This window comes from Molothrus aeneus, chromosome 3, assembly GCF_037042795.1.
Source record: "Molothrus aeneus isolate 106 chromosome 3, BPBGC_Maene_1.0, whole genome shotgun sequence".
Lineage (NCBI taxonomy): Eukaryota > Metazoa > Chordata > Aves > Passeriformes > Icteridae > Molothrus > Molothrus aeneus.
Genome location: NC_089648.1, coordinates 94,177,732 through 94,198,696, shown reverse-complemented (window position 1 = coordinate 94,198,696; position 20,965 = coordinate 94,177,732). Strand labels below are relative to the sequence as shown.

Below are 20,965 nucleotides of genomic sequence, written 5' to 3'. Positions count from 1 at the left end.
TGAGTATGCCTAAAAAATTAATAAAAAATAATAGAAATTCCTGTAGGTCCTGTCAGTGTTATGACATAAAAAGCTGAAGGAAGCTGTCCACATGAAGAACAACTCTTTAAGGCTTTTTGTTCTGCAACAGCACTAGTGAAGTGTGATCCAAAATCCAAAGAAAAGGTTTGGTGTCTTTGCTTTAGTTTTGGGAAGTTTCTCTGGCATGGACAAAACTGGGAAATAACCTAAATTAGGTTACATACTGTTGTGTAAAGTTGAAAATCCTTCCTTTTGTTATGAATTGTGACATATATTACTGCTTTTCTTTCAAATTTTTCAAAACAAAACAAAAATAAAAGCACATTATATGTTTTTCTAACTTAGATTATAGTGAAAAAAAATAGATCTTTCTAATAGCATGTTTAGTATGGCCATACAACCTTCCAACAGAAAGTAGTAGAAGGCCTTAAATCAACTAGTGGTCAATGTTGTTGAATGCAAAAGATGCAACTATCATTTTTTGTGAAGAATAGAAATAAATAAATAAACATTGCAGTTTATTCATGTTTTTTCTATCAATGTTCAAGAGACTAATGGAAATGGAAATTATCTAATGATTAAAATATAGTGTAGCTTCAGAAATAAATTCTTGGTTTTTTTGAGTGAATCTCTTTTTTTTTTTGTTTTAATTAGTTTTGAATAATCACTAAATGAGAAGTGGTATTTGTATTTTTTGTATTGTCTCCAGTGCAATGTCTTTTGATATTTTAATACTCAAACACTTTATCTGTAAATCATTATAAAATATAGATATTATAATACTTCATTTGTTTTCAACCATATAGATAAACCAAGATTAAAAATCTTCATTTGTCAACAGCATTAAATCATCTGGTGCACTGCATTTATTTCTTACTCTAGCTACAATGAGTATTTCAGTGTCTTTGACATACTATAATGCATTATAATTATAACCCATTACCTGTTTGTCAATCCTTGACATTTATTGACATCTACTGTAATTAATTCCTTTTGTCACCTAGTCACCACTAACGAGAAAGCTAGTCTTAGCAGCAACACAATGAAAAGATGAATACCCTTACATATTAGAGATGCCACAACTTTTGTTCCCCATGTCATATCTATGTACAGATACTAGTTTTCCTCATAAATACTTCAGTGCTGAATCTGTCTGTAAAAGAAGAGGTATGTGGGAAACTTTGCACTTCTTATAGTATTTTATCCTGACTAAGAATCAAGTGGAAATATTCTTCCTTATAATGCAGCCATGTCCAGCAAAATTACTGCATTCCTTGCAAGTCAAGAAGGAAAACATCCTCAATTTTTGGATCTATTCAGTTAGAATCAAATTTATCTTACTCAAAGGTAAAAGGCTAAAAGAGGAGAAGTTTCATAAATAGCTTTTTCACAGCCTCTAGAATGAACAATGGGTATTATTTAATGGGAAAGATCAAGAAGAAATGCATTTTCTAGCTTTTCTAAAATCAAAAGTTCCAAGTTCTGCAGATGTGGACTTTGATGTCCATGTATATCTGGCATACCTGTCAGCTGGTCATTTCCTCGTTCCTGACTCAAGTTGCTCTGAATATTCCTGCTTGATTTTATAAATTCATATCTATCTCTACGGCCTTGTTAGTTGCAGGAACATAGTGTAGCACAAAACCAGGCAATGGGTGGTCATTGGTAGCACCACAGATGTTATGTAAGGGATCTCCTGCTTCACCAGGAAAAGGGGAACTGCTTCTGTGCCTTCTACTATCATACACTGGTCATAAATGTGTTATCTGAAGCAACTATATGGTGTAACATCTTCACAAACTCTTTGTAATTGATGATGTATGTTTGTTCAAAGACTACCTACACACTGATAAAATGATATTGCAGGGCATCCTTGGCTCAGGATTTGCATTGAAAGTGCAGGAACAGCATCGTCAGAAACACTTTGAGAAAAGAAGGAATCCAGCTGCAAGTCTAATTCAGGTAAATATGAAATCACCAAAAAGATAATCACAGGTGATTTAAAGTACATATTAGAACAAGTCTTATTTCCATTTGGAAAGTTTTGTGGAAATAATATTTAACAGATTGGTTAGTTTAATGAAATAACTGTGTTCAGTGACTGCTATGTGTTGCCATAATTCTGTACAGAATCACAGATTCATTTAGGTTGGAAAAGACCTTTAGGATCATCAAGACAAACTATAACAAGACACACAGCATTTCTGTGTGTATTTTTTGTTCCTCTATCCATGTTAATGAGACAGAGGAAAGGATGCCAAATGCATGCCTGCAGTCAGAAAGCTGTTTGGAAAAAGAGAATTGATCCCTAGATAACCCAACTGACAGCACAGTGCTCTTGCCTATATTAAGCTACTTTTCATCTACTACAGAGTTTAGAGTATTTCAGTGAGTGATGAACTTGGTGAAGATGAAACATGTCCTGCCCAGAGAATTGGTTTCAGTATGAGTCAATTCAAAAGCTAGAAATGTAGGCACAAACAATTTTAAAATGTCTGAAATTGTCTGAAATTGTTCTGATGTGATGGTGCAAATCAACAAAAAGTGGCGTGGTATGTTTTGCATTGGCTTTTTCCTTAACTTTCAGTCCTAGTTAAAACTGAGAAAATACTCCAAAGAATCATTTTGCACCAAGCTTTACTCTACTTGATGGACTGAAAAAAAAGGGGGGAAATAATCTCCTAGAGTCCTAGTTTATTTTCCTGGGATGCCAAATATTCTATGTGTGCCATGTATGCTGGGTTTTATTTTTGAAATAGTAAATCCAAATAAAGAAGCTGAGTATGAATATGCTAGAGTTCCGTGCTAAGTACTGATAGATGTCAGACTGTCTTTGAAGCATTCTTAAAGTTAATAAATGTTTTCCATTATTACTGTTCAATTATTATTAAATTCTAAATATTTTAAAGTTAAATTTTTTTAGAATAATTGACAGAAATAATTCCACTTCTTTTGAGTCTAGTTTAGAATGACTGTCTGGCATATTTTCTAACACATATATTCTGATATACTTCTTCCAAGTTTGGTTGCCAGAGGAAACACATAATAGATTTAGGTTTTAGATATAGCTCTTATTATTATTTTATGACAGTTCAACCAAAATATTAGTAATACAGCATGCTAAATAGATTTTGGAGATTGATTCTCAGCAAGTAAAATCATTGTGAAAGGAGGACATTTGTTGTGGGATCCCACGATGAAGGCTGTTCAGCATTTACAGGTTCAACACTTTCAGAGATCCAGAAATTAATATAAAATTGCTGGTAGAGATATTTCCTGAAGGCACAAGGCCTGGCAGCATAGGAAATATGAGAACATGCACACAGGAATAAAACCAAGGATGATCTGCGTGACTTTTAGTGTGAAAGGATCACTGCCAAATGTTTTAATACAAAAATACAAAACTTGATCTGGAAACTGAATCCAGATAATTATAAGATGTCTCTATCCCAGCATTAGTGAATCAGGAAAGGATTTGAACAAGCATGAGAAATACAGAGGAGAAAGACTGGGAAAGAAGGGTCAAGAGCTTCATACAAGTTCCCAGTATGTTACTACACCTGGTTTTATTAAAGTCCTTAGATACAGAACCAGTAACATAATGAGGAGAAGACTGATCCTACCACTGTGTATGATGATGCTCATACTAATATGCTACATATCAACTCAGCATCTACAGTTTGTAAGTGAGACTGAAATATTGGAGAAAGCAAATAAAACATTGGAAAAATGGGTCAAGGACTGGAGAAAATTTCATGTTCATAAATGCAGAATGCATCTGAACAGCATATCATTGGGTCCTGTAACAGTGCCCAGGTGTTTTTTTAATTGTCTCTAGCTTATCAGGATAATGTCTATCTTCTAACCAGTTACACTGTGCTAACTCATCTATTGCCACAGATAGACACTTTGATAGAGCCTTGACCTGTAGATAGCTGTAGAAAAGTGAAATATTTGGTCTGGATATACTTTTCTCAATTTCTTTAGCCCATAAGAAACATTTAGTGTGAGAATTATTTGAACACAGAAGCTCAGAGAGGAAGTCTTAAAACCTACTGGACCATTTAATGTAGTAGACAGAAACATAACAAGTAACTCTGGCTATAAGCCAAAACCAAAGAGTTTCAAATTAAAAATAATGCAGAAATTTTTGACAACAAGAATGATCAACCAATGAAGCAATTTTTGAAGTGAGTAACAGGTTCTCCATCTGTTAATGAAGACTGGATGTGTTTCTGGGAGACACACAGTAGGAAAACACAGGGTATTAGATTCCATACAAGAATACCTAGATGACATTTAATGGTTGACAATACACAGGAAGCACAGATGCTCAGCTAGTACAAATTAATATAGTTATGCTGACATCAGGGAACATGTCCCAGCTCGTAGAACCGAGGCTCATCTTACTATCTACATGCATTATAAATCTAAACAATGGACACATTTTCAATGCTATGCTTTGGTTACTCACTTTTGCTAAATGTTTAAAAACACAAAATGAATAATTTCAGTGTTTCCAACCATAGAGAATACTTCTCTTTTCTTCTAAGTGCTTTTTGTCTGGTTTTCGTTATGATTTGCAGAATGTATTATGACACTTTCTTTACGTCAGATTGCAAGTTTGTGTGGGTGTCCCCTATGGACTTGTCATAAATAAATCACTGCAATGCTTTTCTGAGCACCTTTATGTGCTGAATATCTTCTGGTGCTTTCACAGAGCCAGTAAGTCTTATCTTACTGCATGAGGTGTACTAGGATTCACAAAAGTTTTGGTAGGTTTGTACTGGTATTTCCTGAATCAGCCTAACCAAGCACATTCTGGTCTGAGCAAAATCCCCTCAATCTGTGGTCAGTGTGGTGGCATTGTCACTTCGTTTTCTTGGTTCCTTTGTGCTTTTCTATTGTTTCCCCATACCAGGCTTCCTGGCGGTTTTATTCTACCGACGCCAGCCGAACAAACATGGCAGCCACCTGGCGATATTATGAAAGTATTCTTCCTCCCCTCAGGCATGTATCAGTGCTATGAATGATAAGAGAAAGATACAACTTGTATCGGTTACTAATCTGCTTTTCAATTTTTTGTTTCATCCCCTATTCCCTCTTGCCTTGTTTTTTCTTTTTTTACCGTATATCCTGCACGTAGTGTGTATGGCGTAGTTATGCTGCTGATGAGAAATCAGTTTCCATTGCTACCTGGAAGCCTCATTTGAAGGCCTTGCATACCTGCAGCCCTACAAAGTAGGTACAAATATGGCAGCTGATGCTGTTTTTGATGTGTGTTCAAGCTTATAGAGAACTAGTATTTGTCTGTTTCGTCTTGGTTTGTTGTCTTAAGTCCTCTCAAGTCCTCTCATAAAAAATTTCAACTAAAAAATCAGATCAATATAATGTAGGAGCCTAGGAACAAATACAAATCATTGCTATTTATCTTAGAAATGCACAGGCATTAGAAACATTTTCCCAACAACCCACTCATGCATCACAGTTAATGATTCAGCTCATTCCAAATTATCCTCAAGAAGAAAAATACTAAGTTTAATGCAGAGCTTGTCCCTTGGTTCAATGGTATGTTTATGCCTGTGCCTCTGTATAAGGCTGTAGCTGCTGATCTACCTTTCCAAAGAAAGAGTGCCTTGTGCTATTTTGCAGTTGAATGCACTGGGGAATTTGCTCCTTTTTGTCATAACTTCTGATATATTCAGTATTTCCTTAGGACAAACTATATACGCAGTCATACATACAGACAGTAGAAGATGACTGAAAAGACCTGTTGCCACAGTTTGGCAGACAGGAAATATTTGATATCCTAGTCTGAGTGAGAATTCACAGAGCACTGGCAGCCCAAGACTTTTCAATAATTCAATAAAAGGTTTAGCAGAAGGCAACAGGTTGATGATTCAATACGGGGCACAGATCAGGAAGTAAAAAACACTTGATAAGGATCAAAAAGGAGAATGCTAAGAGCCTTATGGGAAAGCTCTGATAAGCATCTTAACTGTTGTTAATTGCAGACAGTGCAAGAGAATTAGTGGTTTCTCTCAAAGCTGGGTGATGAACATCCACATGACAGTAAAAAGGTAATTGTGTGCCAAAAAGCTCAGCCAAAAAGAAGTTTGGCTGGGTATCCAAAGCTGATCTTTGAATTTCAAAGAGTTGACAAGAACAGAGCCGTAAGTAATCCATTACCATAACTCTAATTCCAAACTGCTCCACACTAAAAGAACCTTTTAGACTAAAAGTTACATTAAGTATTGATATTTTACATGTACAAACAGGCTGAAAGCAACATTAGTATAAATGGATGGATAGAAAATTACATAAATAATGAAGCTGTATCCCACATAAAATATTCTAAAATATGACTGTCCCTCAAAAGTGCATATACTTCTTATTTTAAATAAGCATATTGCTGTGCTAAAATGAAACCTTTTTATTTACCAGAAATAACATATCTAATAAGAAACTACAGCTTTCTGTTATATATGTGTCAGCAATGCATTTTGCCTAAGTGCTTTGCCAACTCAGTCTGCAGTGGTATGTACTAAGCATGTTATGCATGTGTTAAAAAACCTGAAAAGTTTCTTTTCCAGAACCATTTTAGTTATGAGTCTTGCTTGAATGTTTTTGTGGTTGCATTGTAACGTGTGTGTTGTGCACCAATTAACATATCCATTTATGTCTATTATACATATAACATCATCTCTAACTAAGTAATGTGATTACTATCTGCATAACAAGTATGTTTTTCCCTCCCACTCCCTGACCTGAAGAAAAGAACAAGGGGAATCTTCTAGCAGGTTTGTAGCTTCTTTTATTTCTTTTATCTATGAAATTGCTGTTTCCTAATGGCTTTTAGATGTCTTGGGTTCTGTACAGTAGGTTCAATGAACTGCAACCATTGATGGATAATAGTCACAAATTGGATCTTTTTAAACTCATATGCTGCTGAAATTTGCTTCTTTTTGCCAGTTTTTCTATGGAAAAAAATAAGCAATTTTTTACACATCTAACATGCTGTAGCTTTGAGAAAAGCTCAGTTTGGACAATGACGGAGCAGCCAGTGGACCAGCCTTCCCAGACCCAGCTCCTGGGCAAGGACATGTCCCCAGCTTCTGCTGTAAAATCAATGCAGAATTTGCAGAGGAAATTACAGACATATAGTTTAATTTGGCAATGTGAAGAAGCCCACCAACCCTCCATTGCAGGGAGAACCCTTTGATGGGCCTGGTTGGATGTCACCTTTGCTCTGCAGGAGCATTCTCAAGGCTTCCTCAGTGCCATGTCTCCACATTTTCTAACTTTTCTGTCATCCCCTCCTAAGGAGCATTTTGGGACATAGGAGGCTGGGGGAAAGCAGCACTGCAGTGTCTCACCTCCTCCTGGCTGCATGGCTTGCAGTCCCCCATGGCTCAGTTCAAGCGGAGGAGCCAGCCTGGTACCTCTGCTGAAGAAAGCCCCACTGCTGTCAGCCAGGAGCCCAGGTGGGCTCCCACCCAGCCTAGATCCCCGCTGAGCTCTGACTGCCTACAGCTGGCAGCAGCGAGCCTTGGCAGGGCCATCCTCACTGGGTAAATAAAGCTCTGGAGAGGCATGTCCTAAGGCAGTGGGAGAAAATGCTGGCCTTTGCTGCACTGATAGCCCAAATCCTTAGGGACAGGAAAGGCTTCAGTGGCTAGAAATGACTCTATCTCAGAAACTCGTTAGGGATGGGAATCAGCAGGCATTTGGCAGCTGGCACTGTGGTATCAGCATGCTCAGAGAATAGCAGAATTTACCTCCCAGCAGAAAACACTGAAAAGCCAAGAAAGAAAGTGTTGATGACATATCAGCCCCTGAAATACATCCAGCCCCAAGTTGTACTGTGGTTCACAAATGCTTCTGGGTTATTCTGTCTTCATATCAATTACCCACGTCCCATTCCACTTCCCAGACTGCTCCTCTGGCACCTGACTCCGACCTTTTCCTCCAAGCACATGTAACTGCTGTTAGTGTCACTGTAACTCAAGGGGACAGGATTTGCTCTGTCAGTTCTGAGACTTTTTGTATACATTACCTCCACAGGCCTGCTAGCAACACATTGATCTCATTAAATTATTACAGTCTGATCCAAACTTCTTGCACTCACCAGCTGTATTTCCTAGTCTTTTGACAGCACCATATAAAATTGACTTTTTTAAAGGTGAGACAGAAGTTGCCAGTAAATGAGTACATCCCTCTAAAACTGGCATTTGTGCAGAGGGGAGAGGTTATTCCCAGTTGTACCAGCAAGCACTAAAAGAGACAAATTTACTTACAATAACTGGAAACTAGATGAAAAAAACCCCAAACACCCAGCTGTCAAACCATGCTATGCTCTCCCTATTGATGATAACAACTGTGGCTTTAAAATAAGTCAACAATTTAGCCAGATTTATTCACTTTATTTTCACTGAATGGAAGATGTTTACTCCTTCAGAAACACTTAATTAATACATGCACTGCTGCAAATTAGTGTATATGTAAAAATGAACTAGTTACTTCTAAGATCATGTTCTACTGTAAAAGCCCTACAGACCACTCAGTGCCTTTTAAAAAAGGTGTGTTTTTTCAGTGGCTGTTTATTGCTCTTTTGCTGATATATCACTGTATGTATCACTGAAAATACAAGTGGTGTATGTGGTCTTTTGCAGCAAAGATGTAAATGCAAACTGGTGCAATGTACTTTGAGATACCTGTCCTTGACTATTTAACTTGTTTCTTACTGCAATGCTAAGTGACTTGCATGGGATGCTATGCAAACAAAGTACGATTCTTCTTGTTTCAGTCTTAAATGAAGAAGTGTTTGCACAAGCAGTACATTGGATTGAATTCTGAATATGCTCTTTGCTCTATATTCCCTTCTAAGAGCAGTGAAGAAAATCTTATATTCAGGAAAAGTTCATTATCTTCTTTCCTATCAAATTGACTTATATTTACAGAAATTAATTCTTGTGTTTTGTCATGTATAAACCTGCAGTCTTTCATTAGGTGATGAAATGCTGCTATGCGTTTGAGTTGAGAGAGTTGTGTTTATGAGGCTGCAGCTTCAGATTGATTTAAATATGTTGTATTTCCCAAATTTTTACACACAAATATTCTAATGAATCATTTATCAAAGTATTGGTAGACAACCTCTCTGGTGTATCCAGGCTATAAATGAGATATTTCTATAAATCAGTTCCAGAGTTGTGCAAGTTATTTTAAAAGACTATATCTTAAATTCTTAGTATCTGCAAATGCACACACTGAAAACAAACAAACATTTATCTCTGTTCAGTTATACAACATGGCTGAAATAGTTCCTGTGCAGGAAACTAGATCAAGACTGATGAATCTTGTCACATACAGAGAGCATAATCAGTCTTAAACTGTGTGTAGGACATGCACTGGGTGTCTGCAAAGGATGAATGTCACCCATCTAGTCTTGTAACTCATGAGGCTGAATATGCATTCCCTATTCAGACAATTCTCTCTGGTGCAATAAGAAGCAGTTTTGCCAGTATAAGATCTTCAGGGGAAAACTCAGCCCTGTTCTGAGGGAAACAAGTAAATTATGTTATGGAATTCTTTCACCTCCTATACCATATATGTTTCTAAAAGTAGATTTAATGTAAACGACTCTGCATGCACCATATAAAAAAGAAATTGCCAATGATGCATAATCTAACTTGAGGTGGAAAACCTAACCCCTCACCCAGCACTGGAATGCTTAGTAACAGAGTCCTCTATCTCCCCTCACTCCTAGTAAGCTTTGTAGTAATAAACAGAAGCTCTTCAGGATGTACACCCCTCGGAAACATAGGTATTCAGCATCCTGCCTATTCACATGATGTTTGAGAATGCCAACTAACATCAGGTGCATGATCCATTCACTACCCCTCCTCAGTGCTTTAAAGTTCCTTACTTCTCCAAATGTTTCCTATTTATTTTAAGTGCTTGTAAGTCCCTTTTTGCTTGTTGCCTGCAATGCCATGAACACAATGGCAGCAACACCAGTTGTTTCAAACTCATCCAGCCAGACAATTGCAGTGGCAGCACATCGCAGTTTTACAAAGCCCCATTTCCCTTCTCTGCTTGAGATTTCAACTTTTGGAATGCATTACCCTGTGGAGATCTAAAACTGGGTTTGAATATTTGGGTAAAGCCATTTCCCCAAGTCCAAGAGGATTTTTATGACCATGGCAGTTTTCTCCATCTAATTATTAGTGGAGAATATTAAGCTATAGCATGCTAGGCAATTACAACAGCCAAAATGTGCAATTGTTCTTGAGAAGAATCCCCTTGGACACAGCTTGTGGATGATGTGCCTGCATCCTTTACTGGAAGATAGAGGAGTGCATGTGAAATCAAGCATCTGCTTCAGCTGAATTCTCTAGAAATTGTGTCTCTTACCAAAAATGGTAATTCCTAGACAGATTAATCTTACAAGAAGACGCCTATGATTCATATCTCAAGCTGATTGCATTTTTTCTTACTTATTAAAAATAATGTAAAAGACAGTGGAAGTACAAACTGATTACAGAAAATTAGGATCAAAATAGTTTCTCTTCATTTAGAAATTGCTTTGAAAAGGAAAAAATGCACAAGCACCCTGAATATTTACTTTTTCTGATTGACAATTGAAATATAATATATTGTGGGCTAAAATTATTGCTATTACTTATTGAAGGTATGAGATACAACAATAAATTTCTTGAGTTTGTGGTCCTAGCATGAGACTGGTGGTGAAGTCTTTGAACTTTAGGTCTCACAGTATTATCCATTGCATTTGCATTTGCTCAACTTAGCTAAAGTTCAGTAAAAGTATTTGTAGGCTCAGAAAGAGCCAACACCTGTGTTTATAGGTGCTAGCTACTGAAAATTGGCACGTGCATCTGCTTTCTGTTGTTTGCCATAAGTGATAACTTTGGCAGTTTTAGCTTCTGTCTCAAGACTCAAATCCTTCTTCCTCACCCTCAGGCCCTCCAGTTATTTCTGATTCATTTCAATTTCTTCCTATTCTTGCTTCCACCAATTGGCTCAGTAAGAAAAGCTGAAAAACAAGGTGAAATTATAGCTAGTAGCAAGCAGTAGTGCTGCAGGTCTGAGACTGAGGCAGAGCAGAAGTTTTAACTTGACCAGAAATCTAGGAAGGTGGCAGGCAAATGGGGGAGTGGGACTGGGAAGGAAAGAGATGCTCAGTTAATAAAATACAGGGAGATGGTCCGTGGAAGACAGAGCAAGCAAAGGTTTGCGTGCATTTGTCAGTTAAAACGAATGACTACTCTGGAGACTACTTCTCCAGAGTAGTCATTTGGACCGGGAGAAAGTGATCGTTCCCTCTGAGTGAAGCTACAGTGACCTCTAGTGTCCCTACACACCCATTCCTTCATAGATCAAAGGTGGCAAAGGCAGAATTTGAAAACTAAGAAATAAAAATTAGAAAGTCATTTGCTATCCTAGGGAAGTGAGTGCCTTGGGCATTAAATGGGAGGAATAAGTCATAAGATCCTACAACTGACCTTTCAGAAGGCAGAGAAATACAGAAAAGTCATTTGCTTCCTTTTCTATAGCTGCCAGTTGTAATTACTCTCCGCTTAAAGATGCTTCAAAGCTTCGAGTGTTACCAATAAGAATACATTCCACAACTTTCAGCCTGCAAGAATAGAGAAGTGATAGGTCCAAAGGAATTACCATTGCCAGGAAAGTCTGTCATGGAAGAAAAATGTGTGTCAACCAGTTGAGCTAAATTATAAGTCATACAAAGTAAAAGAAATGATGGACAGACACACATCTAAAGGAATGCAGAGATAACAGGAGACAGCTGTGGATCTCTCAGATCATTGTAATTTAGTTTTGATTTAGGAACTTGTGCTATTTTATTTTCCTGTTTCTTTCTCATGGTTTTTGCCTTTTGGACAAACACACAAAATTTGTGAATACTTATGGGGATGGGTGAATATCCAATGGTAATTAACAGGTTTACATTGATTCAAGGGATTTCCTTTGGATACCATGTAAAAAGAGAGGAGAAAGGTGAAAGATAAAAATATAATAGGCCAGGACCTGAAAGATTTGAAGGATTTTTAGCACGCACAAGCCAGTACTGATACAACCAGCATTAAATCAGAATAAAGGGCCCTAAAGGAGTCACTGGCTATTGATTCAAATACAGAATGTCCAAAGATGCTTGAATGGTGTGTTATCTTCACTCTGCAATTTTAACACCATCTCTACTGCTGTTGCAACAAAGAATCCAGAGCCAGGAGCTAGGCTTTATCATAACGAAAGGGACTTTTGCTCTGGAGAAAAGCCTGGTCAGGGAATGCTCAAAGTGCTCTGATTCAATTACTCCTTCATGGTCTGTTATTTCTCATACATACAAGAGCCCCAAGATAGTGTGTTCCCAAGCACAACCTTTCTTCTCCCAACCTTTCTTCTCCACTGTCAGTCACACAATTTATGCCTGTGCTGAGAAGGACCCAGTGACTTCAGGAACATTTCCCACCAGTCTCAAAATAGGAACAGGGATCCAAGAAGCAAGGAACTGCTCTAACTAGTCTCTTTGGGTATGCATCTCAAGATGCAGAAGAGAGTTTTCAAACCCCCCTTCCTTCAGGGGCTGTGTTTCTCTTCATAATGCAGTACTCTCTGCATGGACCCTTGGCATGCCAGTACATTGTCATTGCTACAAAGCAGACTTGATTTGAGTTTTTAAGTAAAAGCTCTGCAGTTTACATTAATATTTTAATTCTCAGCATTGCACTTTTGAAAAATGTCTGTAGTAGAGATAAAATGCCTACTGTTCCTTTCACCATTGCCTTGCTGCTTTGATTGGAGAACTAAAGATATTCAGGTTAAGTAGTCATTGTGTACCATTCAGCTTTTATAAATGAAATAATCATGTCTAACAATCATTTAAAGGCAAGCACTGCTTTCATTAGTACAAATTAATTGACAGAACAATACATGTGCTGTTTTGACGTTGGTTTTAAATTTTCATTTTTATTTTGGAGTTGTTATGATTATTTAAAAATATTACCTATATAGATAGGTTTTATGACTATTTTACCCATTTGCCTTTCATTTTTATTAGTGCAGCAGGAAGAGAGCTGTCCAGAAACTTTTTGACTCTAATGTTTGGGGGAAAAAAAGCATCAGTTGACTTCATTTTTTCAATAGCAAGTACAATTTGAGCCATAAGGGGAGTTAAAAAAAATGGGGACACTTGTAGGAATAATATCTATAAGAAGAAGACAGTTTTGATTCTTTTCCTCATTCTGTATAATATGACAATGCAATAATGTGGTTAATAAATATTGTACAGTTTTCATACATATTTTCATTGCTGTGAAATGCAGAAGATTCCTGAGCTGAAATATAATTCAGTCTTGAAATGTAATTTGTATTCAAAGCTAAATTCTGGAACACTTTTCTTTCAAATATTAGGTTCTGTGGATCTTTTGTATTCCTTATGCCACAGCATTGGGTAGCAATTTACAATGGAAATAGATAACATTTTCGTCCCTGTGATGTATTTATTTCAACAATTGCTTATTTGGGCAAGAAAAGAAGGGGATTACATTGAGAAATTATAGTAAAGGTATTATTCTTTCAAGTAATCAAACATGCCATATAGAAATACATTTATCTAATAATCTTCCTATCGATGTGCTCATTTTTTAGTATTCTTGAAAATTATCACGTTATAAGCATCCCAGCATGTGTTTTGCCTGCAAAAAACTGCATCCTTTCTGCTCTCAAGAATGTTTGTACTCAGACTGAAATGCTATGCTTTGCTATGCATGGACAAAGATATGTTTATCTCAACATTTCACAGCCACATAGGTTTATAACTTCTTCCCATTTCATATAATTACATATTAACACTGTATTTTCAGAATGCAGTAGGTTAAACATCTAAGAACCACATAGTCCATATTAGCATTAGTTAATTATCTCAGGATCTGTTCCTGTTCAAAACATCTTATGGGCATGCTGAAATTAAATGCAAAGACCTTGAGAGTACTAGAAAGTGTCTTAGCTTCAAGCACCCCCATAATTTTCAGGTAGACAGTCGTTGGTAAAGGTGTTTTAAAAGACCCCCTGCAAAGCCTACACCTGGGCAGTAGGACTGCAAGTCCCAGTAACACCATACCGTGAACAGACACTGCATTGCCTTCATCATCTCTCCCCTTGAAAGAAAAGGACCACTGATCAAGGTGACCATTCCCTTGCTCAACCAATTGAATTTAACCTTGCATATAAAACAAGGTTTCCAGACCTTGGTATCAGACTCCTTCTCTGTTTGCTCTTTGTGTCTTCTGCTACAGGAAGGGACAAAGAAAGGCAAAAATGTTAAATAATTAAAAAGCATAGGTAGATAGTCACAGTGACCAGAGGATGTTCATCAGATATGTTTGGGCAAAGGTAATTTAAGCACCAGGAAATAGAAAATCTACAAACCCACATTTAGCTGGCTGGGGGAGAGGATTACAAGCACAACAGGAGGAAAAAAAAACTCTTAAAACTGGTCAACCAGTTAAGACTGGTTAAGACCACAGGGTCACCGTTGATGCAGCAGACACAGTCATGAGCTTGGCTGGGCTCTGTTACCTGTCTAGTACCACCTGCACATGGTCAGCTCCCAGCTAAATCTTCAGCAATGACTTTAGGGAGCACACAGCATATCATTACATTTCCATTAATCAGCCATCATGCTGTTTCTTGGATATTTTATTCATTTTGGTTTTGTCTATTCCAAGTAAGTGCTCTAACAAGGAATTCTGGATATGAGTGATCACTAATCATGCATATGAAATGTTTGAAGTGCCACGTCCTGCAAAAGCATGAGTATACGCTAACAGTATTCTTTGCCTGCTTACAAAATCCTCAAACCAGACAATACTACATGGCATGCAGTAACAATGAAATACAGTTTGGTTTTGTTTATCTGAAGATATGGCCAGAAATGCACTGAACTTGGCTGACTAAGATGGAAACAAACCTTCAAGTTCAAGGAATAGAAAAATCATCATAGAGATTAATGTATAATAATTGGGTGAAATTGTTTCTATTTGTTATTTTTAATTTCCTTTAGAAGGTTATTCTGTACTGTATGATAGACTGGCAATGCTAATGCTTCTATCAAAAACCATCAAATCAGTTCCATTCACAAATTAAATATATTCAATGAAAATAAAAGTGTATAAGAAACAGATTCATACCAGTGAGATTTTTTACACAATTTTTTCAATAATCATACAATAGAAAAAAGAACAGGATTGAAGTAACTATGAAATAAAATATATTTCTCTCTCTCGCAGTCAAAAGCTAAGTTTCAAGGAGCGGGTCCGGATGGCCAGCCCACGAGGTCAAAGTATAAAAAACAGGCAATCTTCAGTGGGAGATCGCCGGTCACCAAGTGCTGACATTGCCACCGAGGGCAGCCCAACCAAAGTGCAGAAGAGCTGGAGCTTCAATGACCGAACCCGCTTCAGGCCCTCGCTGCGGCTCAAGAGCTCCCAGCCCAAACCCATGGTTGATGGTAGGAGTTGTTCATCCCTTGTTTGCCACTGCACGCTGCTCCCAGCTGCTCACACTCCCGCACACTTGCACAGTGATTGTACACATTTCAGGAAGGCAGAAAGAAATGCTGTTTGGGGCCAGAGACACAAGTCAGCTATAGTCTGCTTCAAAGACCCCAATAATGTGATTATTTTTTTAATAAGAAATCATGTCAGTGGTGCTTAGGGAGCAACTGGTGGAAAAGGGGGTCACTGTGAAAAGTCACAGTGAACTAAAGGCATCCCAGGGAATTGGCTGCAGCAGCTTTTCTGTCATGGCCCCTCTCCCACTACTGAGCTCAGCTGTTGCCCAAACCTGCTGCCTTTTGTTGGTGTCAACACAGCACAGCCAGCATTGTCTGTGCCTTTGCCAGCCAGGAGCACAGCTTGTACAGAAGTGGCTCACTCAGGTAGAGGAGTCCCAGTGCCTGCACTGGTGATGCAATCACCTGCCACCAAGGGATACACTACTGGGTGCTTTCAGTTTTACAGGATTGTATCTGCCTTGATAAGGCAGGTAGATTTTGCAAACAAAACAAGTGTTATTACTTTTATGTATTGCTTTCTATAAGGTATTTTGGATGTAGGAAGCACTCCTAAAATGTAAAGAGGTGGATCTTTTAAAAATGGCTTGTTGAACCTTTAGCAGGCAGCTCAGCCTTTCCCTCAAGCTGCCTCCTAAACTGCTCTATTCTCTAGCTTAAGTCAAATTTGGCATTAACCTAACCAGTATTCGGGCAAGGATCTTCATCTGATGAAGCCTGCTAAAACAAAGGCAGTGACTTCTCTAACCAAGGAGCACCAAACTGAGTGACAGCAGCCCCCTGACAGGCAGGAGCTGAGAGAACCAAGTGAAACTGACCCCTGTGTGGGACGGGTCCAGCACTGAAAGATGCACTCACATAGCTCTGGGGGTACTGCTGCCCCAGTGGATTTTATTTTGGCTTTTGCCATTCCCATATTTCCCAATCTATGAATGTTTTGTTCTTTCTTGTGGTACCCTCCATGTAAAAACAAGGGAAACAAACTGGTTTACTGCCACAGAATGCAGTGACCCTACCTGAATGGGAAAGGTACAACCTCTTTCTGCAATGGCATCATGCATGCTACATCCAACAATTGTGGTAAGACTAATTAGACAGAAGTGATATGTTGATGCTGCTTCCTTTTTAAGAGCACATATTATCACAAATGTGTAAGTTGCAAAAACTCATTGAACTGCAATGCCCCATCCCTCAGTGAGGGTGTTCTACACAACAGATCTCTCCAGGAAAAGCCTGGGTAAATAAACATTTCCTGGAGGGCAACAAAGACAAACCAATGGTATTTGCTAAGATCATGATTCCAGGCTAGACCTCCCCTACGGATATGTCTCAGATTTTCCGAAATTCTGAATTTGCCTGAGGTACAGTGAGCTGCTGGGGTGTATCAGGATACTATCCAGGTTGCTCCACTCCACTATCCACTGCTATCCACTCTTGTCTCCATCCTGGGTTACAGGTCCTGGCTTATGTCCCTGTAGTGCTGTATCACAGGGGCTGTGTGACTTAGCCTGGGTCTCATGCTGATGTGAAGCTCAGCCAAGGCCACAATGGGAACTGACAAATGCTCCAGGTGGCACGGTGGTTGTAGCTACCCTGTCTAAATTTAGGCATCCTACATAATCACTTATAAAGCACAAGTATCATCCCCAAACCGCATCAGAAGTAATTCCGTAGGTTAAACCCCTGTAATTCACACTGTGCCGGCAAATGACCTAAGGAGAAAGTAATTTTCTGAGCACTCTCTCAGGGTATCAGTGGCTCACTTTTGTCCCAGCTCTGCAGTCTGCACCTCACTGAAGCACCTGTTTCATTTTTCATCAGCCCAGTTCATAGAAGCATTTCCTCAGCATGTCCCCTATTTTGTCCTGTACATGTTGCCATCAATAACAACTATGTGCACAAGCAGATCATGCTACCTCTGACTGTTTCCCTCTCACGGAAAAGGTGGCATAAACAGCACCTTGGGTATGTGTATCTCTTATCTGTAGATAAAAGACAGAAACAACAACAGAGCACTCATTGCTGTGCGTAAGCCCTTGAAGATCTTCCCGCTCCTCAGGGTGAGCACAGCCTGTTTCCTGGTCAGTGATTTCCAGCTACTAGTCCACCCTTATGAACTGGGGCCAACAGATACAACCCATTTCTCATCTCTGGCAGAAGGAACAGCTTCCATTGTCTCCAGCTTTTAGGCAAATGCCAAGTTTCCATTCTGGGACCTCATCCAACTACTTCTAGGACCAGTATGATTGGAGAGATGTCCAGTGTGCTCACTTGCTGAGAGACAGCTCCCTTCTGCCTTACCCAAACTTTTGCAGGAAAAGTCAGGCACTACTAACCTTCATTTCTTTTTCTTTCTTTTCTTTCATAGCTTGATACTTTCAGCATTTGACCGCTCAGTGAAAAAGATCTCAAGATGATGTATTTAATTTAGAACATCTTGCATTTTTCACTGGATGAAAAAACCATTATTTGCAGCGCATTATTCTTATCTCTTGCTTGCCAGGTCCTCCAGTTTCCTCCTTGAGGTATTCCCCAGCCAAATAATTAATAACTTTGGCAGGCCAATCATCAAGCCAAAACTAGAAGCCAAATTTTTCTGGGTGAAATCTTGGGCACAAAACAGTACACTTGAACAGCTGGTCCTTCTGGTGAGTCCTCATCTCTGTAGGGTGTTTGGTGGAAGAAGAAATTACATTACAATATACCTTTAGGGCAGTGACAACATAGTGCTGGATACCCAGTTCAGTGTCAAAACTTCATATCAGTGAAAAAAATAGAGTCTTACTATGAACTTCCTCTTCCAAAAGAGAAAAGAAAGAAGACATTTCACTGTATGGGATGTAGAGTTGTAAATGCTCTGCCTAGACAGAGGACTGAATTCTGTGTGAAAATAAAAGAAAAATGCAAATAAGGAGAGGCTTCCAAAAGGAAGGGAAATTGTTAGCATAGGAGGATGATTTAAGGCAGTTCGATGGTCGACACAGAGAATTTGCAGTGCTGACTGAGTTCTGGTAAGGACATGGCTGGAATCTGGGCCAAAACCATCAGAAAAAGACTGCTGGAGAAACTCAACATTAGCAATTAGAAACTGGCTTGCAAGGAGAGGTTTCGAGTCCAGATAGGAGCTCATGGGGGTAGCTAAAAGGCTAACCTGATTGAAAATGTAATAGCTTGCCTCTTAGGCTACCCAGCAACAAACACTCTAGCACTCCCCCACTGCATATTAAATTCATAGAAGTAGAATTTCTTGGCAGCAAGTAAAACACTTAAGCCAGCCACTGGTATATCCCAAAAGGATTCTGGCATAGCAGCCTTGGAACAGTATGACCAAAACATTGCCCAAATGGGTTTATTTACAGTTAGTAACAATCTTCTGAAACTGCCATAAACCATTTATTGCCATTGACAAAGTGGGTCTGACAACAGCAGTAGCTATTTCAGTTACATATGTGCATCTGCAAATGGAATCCAAACCTGAGAGAGGTTTGATGGTTAGATAAGTTTTTGGTGGCCTGACCTTTCTAGGTCATTCAACAACAGCACAGGGGAAAGTGAATATCAAGACTTACATAATTGGATTTTAAATACGTGTGCAGTCTCTGGTGACATGTGGTACATAACTTCCAGAAATCTTGTTGAAGAGGGGACTCTGCACAAATTAACAAAGATGCCAGAATGCTGTATTTCCAATCTCTGTTATCAGCCTAAAAGGGAATTATCAGGATGAGGTAGATGAAAGGGAAATTTTCACCAATCAAGAATGGTAAATAGTAAAGCTTTACAAAGCACACACTTAAAAAGGATTGTATAGGGTCATGGAAGAGCCTTTCCCAAAGGGATGCTATGTCCCACAGGCAAAGGTGCTGCCTGACCTTGGAGCCCCTCACAGCCCCCTGTGCACCTGTACACAAAGTGAGCCTGGAGATACCTCTGGCCCCAAGGCCTCCTCATGCAGTATGGCTTTGGTTCTTCCCTGTTTTGCTAACAAAAACAGAGAAGCTGCAGCCAAACTCTCTGTGGGGAGTGGTGCCCAGAACATGAGAAAACCCACCAGCAGGGTCAGCCCCATGACAGAGTCTGTGCTAGTTATTAAATAGCACAGGTGATCACATGCCTTGCTTAAGGCACTGTGCCCATGCCTTGTTGTATGTTGTGTATCCATCCACAGACACTCAACCACACAAAATCTTTTCTTTACAATGGTGTTCCTGTCCTGTTTTGTTTTCTGCTTGCCTTACTTTCTGAGGAACAGAACCTTTTCTGCTTAAATCATGCGCCAGTCTTGTACCACCACAGCTGAATTAATGAACCAATATTATGTTGTGGATGCAGTTTTCTGTGAGGGACAAAAATACCCTATTATATTTGTTTTCTACCATCCCATGCTTCTAAGCCCCTGAATGAGTTATTGTGCCTTTACTGTAACCTAGAGACATTGTGTGGCTTTTTGAATAAAACATCAAAAGCATTCAGCACTGGAGATATTACAAACATATTTCATTTGATTAATTAAAAAGAACTTTCTAAGGAAATATTTGATTTCTTGCACCATCCCCAAACATTATACACTCACATGACCTCTAGCCTTTCATTCCCTACAGAGTACTTGCACAAAATCCTGAGGGTAGAGTATATTACAAGAGCCATGGAAAGAATGCAATTGTGCATTTCAGCCCCCACATCCTCAGTTACTACCATATAATTTATGTATTGCAAAAATGACAAGTTTTCCTTTCAGTAGCATAAACAGCTTGACTTTGGATAAGGTTCACTTGATGTGGCAGAAGTCCTTAGTTGGGTTGCTTCTACATCTAGGCTTAAATTTGCTGGTTCAAAGTGAAGCTGCATGTTGTCAAAGTTTGAATGAAATTTACTAGCAATATATAAATCTGTGCTAGACAAAATATTTATTTTCTTGCTATTGCCTTCCATAGAGCAGATAGAGCTCTCATTTATTACCACTGTCACTGTAATTAACTAGGAAGATCTGGCATTCTGATCTAAGCTCTGAGTCATTTTTGTGGAAATAATTACAGGTCATTGGTTTTGAGGCATTATTTTAGTTTATTCCCGGCCAAATGAGTCCACAATTTAGTCTCTTTCTTTACAATACCTCTTGAAGAACTTGCTGTGCACCATTTCTCACTGGACTCAGTGGTCACAGGTACAGTGATAATATTATTAAGCTTAGCTCTGTGAGGAACAGCAGCAGACCATCACACAGAAGTATGATTTGCATGGGTTTCAGAAACCCTTATCTGCAGTGAAGACTATACAAATGAGATAAGAACTAATTTCAAGAGGATGCTCATAAAACTTCCCAGCCACACATAA

At 38.7% G+C, this 20,965-nt stretch overlaps 1 protein-coding gene across 2 annotated transcripts in view; it reads left to right on the top strand.

The window, feature by feature from the left end:
* The window catches only part of KCNQ5 (potassium voltage-gated channel subfamily Q member 5), a 279,890-nt gene that overhangs the window by 237,067 nt on the left and 21,858 nt on the right, over positions 1-20,965 (top strand). The window contains exons 7-10 of one of the 2 annotated variants that reach the window (XM_066547411.1): positions 1,888-1,983; positions 5,168-5,262; positions 6,795-6,821; positions 15,348-15,568. In XM_066547411.1, the coding sequence (XP_066403508.1) occupies positions 1,888-1,983; positions 5,168-5,262; positions 6,795-6,821; positions 15,348-15,568 (439 nt within the window). The remainder of the gene's footprint in view (positions 1-1,887; positions 1,984-5,167; positions 5,263-6,794; positions 6,822-15,347; positions 15,569-20,965) is intronic. The other variant, XM_066547410.1, reaches the window with a different exon arrangement.